At 33.5% G+C, this 11,804-nt stretch overlaps 1 protein-coding gene across 1 annotated transcript; it reads right to left on the bottom strand.

The window, feature by feature from the left end:
• Positions 1-4,755: 4,755 nt before the first annotated feature.
• On the bottom strand, positions 4,756-10,558 carry LOC112097867 (probable S-adenosylmethionine-dependent methyltransferase At5g37990). Its single transcript, XM_024183457.1, has 5 exons — positions 10,540-10,558; positions 9,507-9,980; positions 7,474-7,604; positions 6,021-6,692; positions 4,756-5,103 (listed from the first exon to the last, which is right to left on the bottom strand). The coding sequence occupies exons 1-5, from the start codon at positions 10,556-10,558 to the stop codon at positions 4,756-4,758; spliced, it is 1,644 nt and encodes a 547-aa protein (XP_024039225.1).
• Positions 10,559-11,804: the final 1,246 nt, after the last annotated feature.

Genomic DNA, 11,804 nt, shown 5'->3' with positions numbered 1-11,804 from the left:
TTAAGATTTGTTAGTTTGGTGAAACTCTAGTGCCTATATAAAGAGAGGTATTTCACAATTGAAGGGAGGCATAACATAGAGCATAAAGTAAAGAAGCAAAATTCGGCTTCCTCCCTAGAGAATCTGGATTTGGCACATAATGTTGTGTTGATTTATTTTCTTATTTTCTTTTCATCTCTGTGGAGAGTTTATGTTGATCTTGGATCACTAGATGTTGAAGAATTAAAGAATTGCTATTGATCACTTTGCGAAGTGCCTTGAGGATCGTGGATCAAGAGGGGTAGTAATTATTCAAGAGAAACAGATTCGGTCTAAGGTTGAGTAAATTGTATGATGATAAACTGTAAGTGAAAGTCTTAAGTTTGATAAATCCATAGGTTGTAACATCTCAACTTAGTGAATTGCTTTTCATCTAGGCGTGGCCTCGTGGATGTAGGATTGATTAATCCGAATCACGTAAAAGTCTTCGTGTCATTTATTTTCTGCATTTTATTGTGTTTTTGAAAAATTAATATTTTTTATGCGGATAAACAGTAATCATGAACAGTTGCAGTAACCAATAATGGTGAACAATAACAGTGAACAGTTCTTCCACAAAATTAATTAAGTAATTAATTTTTACTTTTTAATTGCCTACATCTATTTGTGATAAATCTAAACTCCTTTCATAGAGGGTTATTTATGGTTGCTGACAAGAATTTTATTTAATAAAAGGCTTCAAATTTATGGATCCGTCCCTTGTATCAGTATTTATTTGATCTCATAAAATGAAATTGCTATAACGGTACTTTTGTTTTTAATTTTTTTTTATTAATTGTATGCTTGAAAGAGTATAGGATAGAGGATGGGTGGCTTCCTCCAAAGCAGCCCATTTGCACTTGTTTATTCCTTTCGTTTTTTTTATTACCGGTGTATAATTCCTGGGGAAACAAAATCATTTGAAGATCCAATGCGATTCATTTTTTGTTATAATTTTGACTTTCAAAGTTATTAGTAAGTTGTGGTGTTATTACTTTTAACATTGTGTGTTTGCTAAAACTAGTTGATTCAACAATTTTACTAGAATTTTCATTTACCTAGTGTGGAAATCATTGAGGTTGCTGTATTGAGGAGTTGTTGGTTTTTCAGGTATTGCTAATCGTTTTTTATATTTCTCCGTTTGAGTTTCTGGATTTATTGAGTTGCTGGACATAATTCCAGTTGTTGTTCTTGTGTGTGTGTGTGTGTAATAGTGATTATGCAAAATTAGTAATAATAATAATAATAATAATAATAATAATAAATTGGAACCAAAATAAATTTATTCCGGAAAAATGAAATTTAATAATCTTAATAATTGCCACCAAAAACTTAAAACTAATTTCAATCCTGCCAAGTTTCCTAAAAATAAAATTCAATCCCCACAAATAATCTTTAAATAATCCATTCAAATTAAATATGGGTTAATAACCCCTGGGTGAAACATTTTTTGAAAATTTTCAAAGAGGCGACATATGTTTTAAAAATACTCAAGTTGGTGACGTTCCGTTAATTTTTTCTGTTAACTTTAATCGGGTGAGGATAAAATTGAAAAAAAATAGATTCATTTTATAAAAAGAGATAAAAATATTGGATTTATGTAATGCTTTACAATTTATAAGGGATCTACTTCTTTATGTTCACAAATCAGTTTGATTCAACAAGAAATTTTTTAAAAAAATTTGTTTGATTTAACCAAAAAAAGGCCTTGTTTTTTTCTTTTTTTGGAAAAGAGATTTCAATTAAATCAACAATGAAAAGAGATACATCACTTGTGAAGGGTATGAACCCTTCCACACAACAGTCTCGCATTTCTCTAGAGCTAACTTAGCTAAAGAGTGGGCAATAACATTACAAGATCTAGGCGTATACTTAATACTAACACACTCGAAGTTTTCCGCTAACTTCTGAATTTCTGAAACAACCCAATAGATCTCGGATCTGCTGCCATGCTTGTTGTTAACTAAACTGACCACACCTTGAGAGTCTGATTCCACGATTACAGCTTTCACTTTAGCTTCTCTCGCCACCAACATACCCCATTCCATAGCTTCTGCCTCAGCATAAGAAACATCTTCATGAAACTTGGAGAGCTTGATTGCAGCTGCTGTAACATGCCCCAAATCATCTCTAATCACTGCCCCCAACCCTACAAGGTTCTTTTCGAAGTTGATAGCTGCATCAGTGTTGACTTCACAAAACCATCTTGAGGGGGATTCCATGTCTGAGGAGGTACCCTCTGCTCTGTTTCACTACATGCCTTAGCTGAAGAATGAACCCTCTTATAAGCTGCAATCATAGCTTCAGCTTTAGCTACCATAATCTGGGGGTTCTCCCTTTTTCCTTTGAATAGCAACTGATTCCTAGCATTCTATTTCACCCAAAGAATCGTTACCAGCAGCTCCAGATCAGCTTTGCTTCTCATTCTTTTCATAGCATGCAGCAAACTTAAGATATCTTGGCTATGAGCTGCATTAATATCATCTTCAAAATAGATTAGCCTCCATACCTTCTTGGCCGATTTGCAAGCCACTAGATCATGAAAAACATTTTCCATTCCCATTTTACACACTTGGCAAGTGGGTTCTTGGAGTATCTTTTTCTTCCACAAATTCTCAACTGAGGGGAGGAGGTTTTTGGCTGCCCTCCAGGTAAAAATTCTGATATTTTGAGGCAAAGCAAGAGACCAAATAATATTCCATTCATTCTTTGAAGCCACTGAGCTTGAAGGCATGGTTGGAAATTTTATTTGGAGAGCTGTCTGGTACCCACTTTTAACCGAGAATTTGCCATTTTTTCCATAATGCCAAATCAGCTCATCCTCCCTTGGTCTTCTAGGCAGAGGAATCTTAGTTATTAAATCAATATCCATCTTGTCGAAGTGCTCATAAATCCTCTTCTCATCCCAGCAGTTTGCCTCATTGATTAATTCAGAGACCATAGCATCAAATGGCAAAGTTGGCTTAACTACTGGCTAGAAAGTTGAAGGCTATGGAATCCAGTTAGCCTTATGAATATGAATTTTTTGACCATTACCAACTCTCCACCTAGAGCCCGAGCAAATAATTTTCCTTCCCCACAGAATGCTTCTCCAAATATATGAAGGGTTTGAGCCGATCTTTGCATCCAAGAAATTTTTTGACTGGAAATACTTGGCTTGCAGGACCCTTGCCACCAGTGAGTCTGGACATTGCTGAATCCTCCAGCCTTGCTTTGCTAGAAGGGCTCGGTTGAAGCTTGAAAAATCCCGAAATCCCATCCCTCCATTGCACTTAGCTTGACTCATCTTTTCCCACTTCGCCCAATGAATATTTCTCCCTTCCCTCTTGGAGCCCCATTAGAACTTTGCCACCATTCTTTGGATATCATCACAAACTCCCATCGGAATTTTAAAAACGTTCATTGCGTAGGCTGGGATGGCTTGCACAACAGCTTTGATTAAGACTTCTTTCCCTCCACAAGAAAAAAATTTATGCTGCCAGCTTTGATTAAGGCCTTGTTAGTTTGACTTAGATTTATTTTTTATATATTTTTTATTTAAAAAATTAAAAATAAGTGAGTAGGGGTAAAAATATCATTTTGTAAGTAATTGTAAGGGTACAAACATCATTTTGTAACTAATTCATTATTCCTGATAAAGTTAACGGCAAACGTTAATGGAATGTTACCTGCTCTAGTATTTTAAAAAATGTAGCACTTTTTTTAAATTTGTGAAAATATGTGTCACCCAGAGGTAATTAATCCATTAAATATTTATTAATTTAAATAATTTAATATTAATTTAAATAATTTTTTAAATTTATATGATAAATAGTAGTTATGCATGGATAGTATTATGATAAACATTTGTCATATGTGCGTGATAAAATTTGTATAGATATGTATAATTTGTCATCTGAAATTTCTTGATAAAGGCTTTAGTGATAATTGGTAACTGTCATTTATTAGGGTGCATGACGGTCAAAAACCGTCATTTTTTTATCCCTTTTTTAACTAGTGACATGTTCTTAGTTTTGTTAGTCAAGGGTACTAACAGGAAATAAGTTACTAATAGGAAAAAAGTTGTGTCACGCTTATAATGTGTTATACACAATATAATAAAATCGATTAAAATAGAGAGGGAAATAAATTCAAAGAGGGAGAAAAAAAGAAAAAAGAAAAAGAGGCTTATTGCAATATTAACCGAAAGAGTTAGTAGGAAGTAACTCATGAAATTTAAGCATTCATAAGGTCTAGCATAAACTAGTGTTAAGTTCGGGATTTGGACCAATTTCCTACCTAGGCCCTGTATTTAAAATGATTGCCTAAATCAAACATGGATTTGTAAGGATAAATTATGTATATATAGTATGCGAAAAGTATGGAATAATTGATGAATGAGAATATATTTTGGGTACTTTTTCAGAGAAAAAGGGATTAAGGACAGTTTGCTCCAGCCTTAGTTAGAGATTTAAGGAACATTTAACCAACTCACGGGCTTGATTAATTCAGTGGTTTTTAAGTAATTTTATTTAGTTAGCTGCTCAAGTATGAATTCTTTGAACTTTGATAGATAGATGCTAAAAAAATAAATTAGACTTTACCCACCCATACACTGTTAGAAGTAAAATAAATGAAATGGATAATATATATTTGCCAAGAAAAAAAGAAGAAATAAATGGCTAGAGAGACAGACAAGCAGTCTACTTCAATTGTATCTTGTATGCTGAACACAATCTGAAATAATAGTAAATTAATCTAGTCAGTTGATATGATTCTCTTGAGAAGGATGAACAAGTCAATAATATCATTTGTTTTCTCCTCGATGATGGAGAGATTCTCAGCAATCTTTATGGTATAATTATGAAATATCTGGTTTACATACTCATTCCCAAAATGGTCCTTGATAATTTCTTCAAAAACAGGCCTTAAATTTGAGGTGTAATCTTCAGCAGTAAATGGTGTGTTTCTCATGGGATGATTCAATTCTTCCATTCTCTCAATACTGAAGTATTTGTTTCTCTGTATAAGGGTCTCCAACTCCTTAGGGGTTGCGTGGTATATGGGCAAGTTGAATGAGTACACTTTTTCTTCACTAATTAATCCCTGTGATAAGAGAGAGAATTTTGTCTATGCCGATAAATTCCAAAGGTTCTAAATTAAGGAATTTTTTTTTCACTTTAAGCGACAGGGGTTGACAGAGTTCAAATATAATTTCTAACCCTTTATCTCTTACAGGAGTTAGAACTTGAGTGATTAACCAAACCAATATACCTAAAGTCACTCAATTACATGCCTCTAAAAAAAAAAAAATCTAGAAAGTACAATACTTAAACCACCTTTCACAACTAGTGTAAGCAAGATTTAACTTTCACATTTTTTTAATATTTCAAAAAATATCTAACCAATAACAAGCACTTTAAAAAAAAGGAAAAAGAAAAGGATAAGGACACTTAGATCCCAAATTTATTTCTCACTTTCATCTCTTAGGCCTCTCTATTATCATTTCACTACCATTAAAATTTTATGACAGTTATTTTTAAAATTTTTATCATTTTACTACCAAACTATTAACTTAGTTAAGAAATTGTTGATGTCACTAGGGTATTTTGAAAATTTCAATATAAGTCAAGTGTATTACAATAGTTCAATTTATCAATTGATTATTTTAGATATATCTCTTTGTATATAATTATTTTCTTATTTTGTAAATTTACAAGATTAAGTTGTACTTACACGGTTTTGTAAAGTTAAGTTGTGAAAAATGATCATATCTCTTTTTATTAGTTATTCATTTTTTTTTACTATAATAACCTGATTGTCAGTCTAATATGATGTGTTTGTCAAAAAGTAGAGAATTGGTTCTGGCTTTGTATGCTAAAAAGTCATGTTTATCCTTCAATAGTAAAGTTCGAACATTAAAATTATAAGTCGGAAATGTCAAAGAAAATTAAAGAAAAAGAGTACCTAATTGATAAAATTGTGAAACAATAAGGACCTAGCGAAGAGTTATTCTTTCTTACCATTTTGGCCATGTCAATGAGGCAAGATCCAAAGACATCGTATAAAACACCAGCAGCTGTCTTAGGAAAAGGGATCCCATCTGGCACAGCTAATATCAGGATGACAATCAATCCTCCAGGCACAACTTCTTGTGTTCTAGCATTCAAAAAGGCCTCGACGTCATTCCTGAACCGAGCTGAATAAGCCTCGGCAACTCCTTTTACCGACCCAGTGCAGTGTATGCTGTCACTATTCCATGATGGGGAATTCCTATCCACAATCTCTTCAGGAACCTTGGAGAGCCAATGCAGTGCGTAGCAGGAGTGTACAAAATGAAGACAAGATTTTGGAAACAAGCGGCCGTAGAATGAACCCGGCACGCCGGCAGCAAAGTATCTCCGTGAATGAGGAAGGGTTTTAAAGAGTGTGTTAAAGTCATTATCGTATTGATCACTGAAGAACACTTGAAATTCTAGGGCTGAAGGGTCTTGGTGCTCAGCAAGTTGAATGAGTTTTAGTTCTACAGCTTCAATGATATTCTGCATGGCAGAGAAGGTGTTAGGTCCACTGGAACAGCCCAAATCTGCTACATGAAATGTGCCGGTTGTATGAGATAATCCCATGATATTCAGCTCAAGCTTGTTAGTTATGGCCTCATGGATCAGTTCCTTTGCAGCATCCATTACTCCTTTCTGTAGCCATGTATAAAGTGGTGTGAATTATATTTTCAACATGCTTCATCAAATGTTTAGTTTCTGCTTATTCTTGTTAGAATCATGTAACTGTTCTCATCTTTTAAATGTTATGAGCTTTGCTTGTCTTTTTTATAATTTAACTTCTTGCCATCGTGCATTTATAGTAGTTTACAACTAAGATTTAGTTGCATATTATTTCTTGTTTCTTATCTAATAATAACTAATCACAAAATTATAAAAAGCTCAGTAGAAAATTTCAATTCCTTCAATATCTAGTCACATTTGTATATTTTATAACATCCCACAGTTACAATTTCATTATATATATTCTTTCTTCTAATAACTACCTATGAATCAGAAACTCGTCAAATGATTAACGCAAAAATAATATAATATTGAATCTAAATCCAACAACATAACACATATATAAGAGTTTTGCAAGGGAAACAAAAAGCAAGAATCTGAAAATATATAGAGTCGCTTGCTAGCTAATATAAACAATCTTAGTTGATAAAACAGATGTTTTCATGAATACCGTTGATATATAACTTAATGTTAAAATATCCACAAGTTAGGGAATCGGTAGCAGCACTCACCAACCGTCAACAAAATTCTATTAAACTAATCAAAGATATTGAGATAAATATGCTAAACTATCTAGTATACCCCCTTCCTCATCTTCATTTTGATATAAATTTGTCTTTAAAATTGATATTAGTATCTTAAAACCAATGAATTAATAACATATATGGATTCTTTATTAAGCCCTAAAGTTTACCTGGTAACTCGAATTTTGAGCATAGCTTTGAGTGCCATCTCCACCAACCATGGGATACGATTTTGGCAAATTATCCTTGTTCGCACAACCCATTTTCTCTCTTCCTCTCTTGGCAAGCCAAAAGCAGATACCTTGTTTAATCTAAGGCTAATTCTGGTCAAATTAAAGCTTCAACACTATCAGTTATAAACTTGTAGTTGTTTGTGCGCATAAACTTGATATATTTTTCTTTATTCTCTCAGTCAAAATTCGTAAAAGACGACGCAAAACAAATTACAACAAATCAGCAGGTTTCATTAGGGGAGCAGTTTTAAAATAATTGCTGGTTCCTTTTTGGCCGCTTTGTTTCAAGGGTTTTTTGTAATTTATTTTGGGAAGGCTTTATTTCAGTTGTACATGTTATATACATAAGAATAAAAATTAATAAAGAAAATTAAAGGAGTTACATAAGTCCACGCTTAATTTTAATATCTGGTCAGTGGTCATCAATGTAATGAAACTGAGAAATTGTCACAAATCTTGAACACTGACCAAGAAATTAATTGGTTGAAAACTTAATTAGACCTGGTCGGTTTGCACATATGTATTACCTTAGTTAGCTTTGTCACCATATTAATAATATCACTTCACCTAAAAGTTTATGTAATACATTAGGTAACAAATGTGATGGAGTTTAATAAGATGGGCGGTGCTTTAAGTGTCCTTCTCTGAAGTAGTACAGGCCAATAATTCAAATCCCCGAGATGTCAATCTGTTAAATTAATGTTATAATAAGATCAAATTATAGACAAGAATACAATCATAATCAATATATAATAGACACTGATGATTCCATGGCTTTGGAAGGTAGCCCAACAAATTTGACCTCGTCTATCAAGTATTTTATTTCACAATCGCGATCCAGGTGCTATATCTAATAATTCCCACAAGATTCTTCAGATATCCATGGAATCTTTAGGATTTCAAATTATTTTTCTTTTTCTTATAAAAAAAATCATTTTTTCTTTTTTATATATCACAAGAGAACGCCAATTACAACAAACAAGAATTTTCTTTTATGAAAAATCCTTTTGTTTGGGATGAATTTATGACTAATTAACGACTGAAGGATAAAATTATTTGGGCACAAATATTTTGCTATGATCTTAGGAAATTGGAAAATTCCCTTAAACAGAAATGATAGGGGTGTTAATTTCTACCAATATAGTAGTAGAATCTTAATAAATAATAGCATTTTAGAGTATAGAATATCAATTAGTTTAGTTAATATTAATTAATTGATAAAGGGTAAATACTCTTTTAATCTCTATACTTTGACATAATAGTCTGTTTAGTCCCTGTATTTTTAATAATAATACCCTTACAATAATATTCTTGGGATATTAATGAAAAAATTGTTAATTCATCAAATTAGCCTTAAAAATAAAATAAAATTTAAAGTAAATTTTTAACTTATCATTTTACTTTTAGATTAATTTGGTATATTAAATTTTTATGTACAATTATTAAGATTGTTGCAAGTATATTAAACTTTACTTTAAGTTGGTTGATGTTAATTTATTTATAAATAATTATTAGCAATATCATTATAAAGGTTCAAAAAATAAAAAGACTGTTGATGTGCAATTGATAAAATCCATTGAAGCAGTGCCAGACTTGAAGACCTAATTGTCAGCGAGGTTTTCTCTCAAGTCGGGCATGAAACCTCCTGAGCTTGTCTTTTAGAGGAGTTGTTCAGTTATCTTGAGATATATTATATCTGGAATTCTTTTGATTTAGATTGTTGGTAATTGTATCGAGCAGATTCTATTCTGAACCTCAGTTTTTCATTAGCAAGTTTCGTTTCATGGAATGAATATTTTATTTGCAATTTTCTTGGCTCTCTGATGTGGTTGTCACTTGCCAAGTCCCGTATTTTTTCTGCTCATTTTGTTATTATTGTTTAAAATTAAAAGTCTAATATCAAACAGTGAATTTTAGAAGTAGAAAAAAAAAAAAAAAAAAAAAGGTTCCCTTCTGAGAGAAGTACGTACTTTGAGATCCACTTCCAAGCTGCTGTGCATGAGCCTGAGGAATTGAGAGCTCCAGCCACTGCACAGGTGTAAATGCTAGCCTTGACTTCCGGCCAGAAGTAGCGTCACTGCTACCATAATGCTTTTCCTTGAACTTCTTGGCAACTTTTGCTGCAAGTTTCATCTGAGCAACAAATACACGAATTTTACTACTCCCAGCTTGACCAAGCATTCCATAACCCTCTCCCAATCCATTAACGAAGGAACTTTCTTCAGCTACGCCAAATTGCATTCTGTTAGCCAGCTTTTTCATATCGGTTACAGCATATCTTTCTTTCATCTTCCTTAACCGACGACTACCCTTCATCTTTTTAGGCTTAGAATCAGGTGCTGGAAGTGGTTTAGGTCGCTTTGCAGGAGACGGTTCTTGCCATTTTTCAATTTTATTGCGTATCTCTTCTCTAAATGACCTTCCAACAGTTCCAGAAGGATATCCTATACATAATCAACACGCGCAGCAACTGCTGATTTTGCAACCAAGAATCGGCACGCATGCATCCTCAGAAGAGGAGGTGTACTTTTGCTAGTGAATATAAGGATGCAGAGGAATCATAGCACAGTAATATCGTGTAGACAACAGCAGTTGATTAGCTCACTGAGCTAGCTGGCGTGGCAAAATCAGTCAGTTATAGCCCATTTGGGAGTGTGGTGGAGTAGCTGGGCTGTGTTTGGTAACACTTGTAGCTGGGTTTTGGTAGCTTAGTAAATTTTTTTTCTCAACTACTACTTTACAGCTATAGTTTTTACTCCACAGCAGCTGCAGTTTAAAAGTTACAACCCTTTACTCTCAAACACACCTTTAGTTAGAATATACGAAGTGTAACACGTGTGTTTAACAACTTACCATGCAACATTCTCAGCTTACTATAAATATGTAAATTGTATGAATTCTTATTAGTTAATAAGATCATTCTATAAGTTTCCATTCAATTCTACAAAGTTCCTTTCAATATTTTTCTCTCAACTTTCTTATTGTTTCTAGTTTAACAAATACCTTCTTTAGATTCATTCATGGTATCAGAGCCACTTATGGCGAACGTAACTCAAAATAATCCATTGTATAGTTTTGTTACCCTTGTTAAGCTTGATCAGAACAATTTTATTCTGTGGCGTACACAAGTCTTGGCTTCTATCAAAGCTAATGGCTTAGAAGGATTCATCAATGGTGATCGTGAGCACTATCTTCAACCTGAGAGTAGCACCAGAGCTGGATCCTCTAGTAATAATGAATCTAGATCTGTAAATCTAGAGTTTACAGCTTGCATGAAAACAGATCAACTTCTCTTGAGCTGGATGATGTCATCAATTCATCAAAATCTGCTTGCAACTGTCATTGATTACACAACTTCCAAACAGCTTTGGGAATCGCTTACAAGTATGTACATATCACAATCTCAGGCTCAGATTTCGAACTTTAAGAATCCAAATACAAACTATTAAGAAGGGATGTATGAATATGGCTAATTATTTTGCTAAAATCAAAAGTATAGCAGACACTTTAGCTTTGGCTGGAAAACAAGTTGAGTTGAATGATTTTGTTATGCATGTGTTGACTGGCCTTGCCTCTTCTGATTATAAATCATTAGTAACTGCTATTTTGGCTAAGGGAGAAAAGATTACCTTAGATGGATCGTACTCTTTACTTTTAAGTCATGAAAACTGAGTTGAGAAGAAGAAAGAAAAACTTGCTAGCTAGTGATATTCTGCATAACAGGACTGAAAATGTGGCTCAAACAAGCTCATATACTGGAAAGAACTTTAGTGGTTTTTAGAGGAATTTTGGAGGAACTTTTGGAGGTGGAAATAATTCTGGTTTTAGTGGATTTAATAGCTATAGAATCAATTCAAGTTCTGGTGGCTATAATGATGGAAGAAACTCTACTCACATCATTCAAATATGCTTTATTCCTGGTCATGGAGCAAACAGGTGCAAAAATAGATACAATTCTTAATTTGTCCCTCAAAGGAACTTTGGAAGAGGCAATTTTAATGGTGGTTTCAAACCTGGACAAGGACAATATGGCAAGGACAGATCTTTTCATGGCCTTGGCAGAGGCTTTGGACCTAATTTTGGTAACTATTACATGCCAACGAACTCAGGCTTTCAAGGGAATGTGGTGTATCCAGATCCAGAATTCACTTCTGCTACTGCATATCATACTTTTTCTTTCAATACCCCTGCTTTCGCTACTGTAAATGGATTTGATGGGATAACTGAAGCTTCCACTTCCTCAGCTCAGATCAACTATATTCCAGCTC

Source organism: Citrus clementina, unplaced genomic scaffold (genome assembly GCF_000493195.1).
Source record: "Citrus clementina cultivar Clemenules unplaced genomic scaffold, Citrus_clementina_v1.0 scaffold_5, whole genome shotgun sequence".
Classification (NCBI taxonomy): domain Eukaryota; kingdom Viridiplantae; phylum Streptophyta; class Magnoliopsida; order Sapindales; family Rutaceae; genus Citrus; species Citrus x clementina.
Note: the sequence above shows the minus strand (reverse complement) of the source record. Positions and strands in the feature narration are given on the sequence as shown.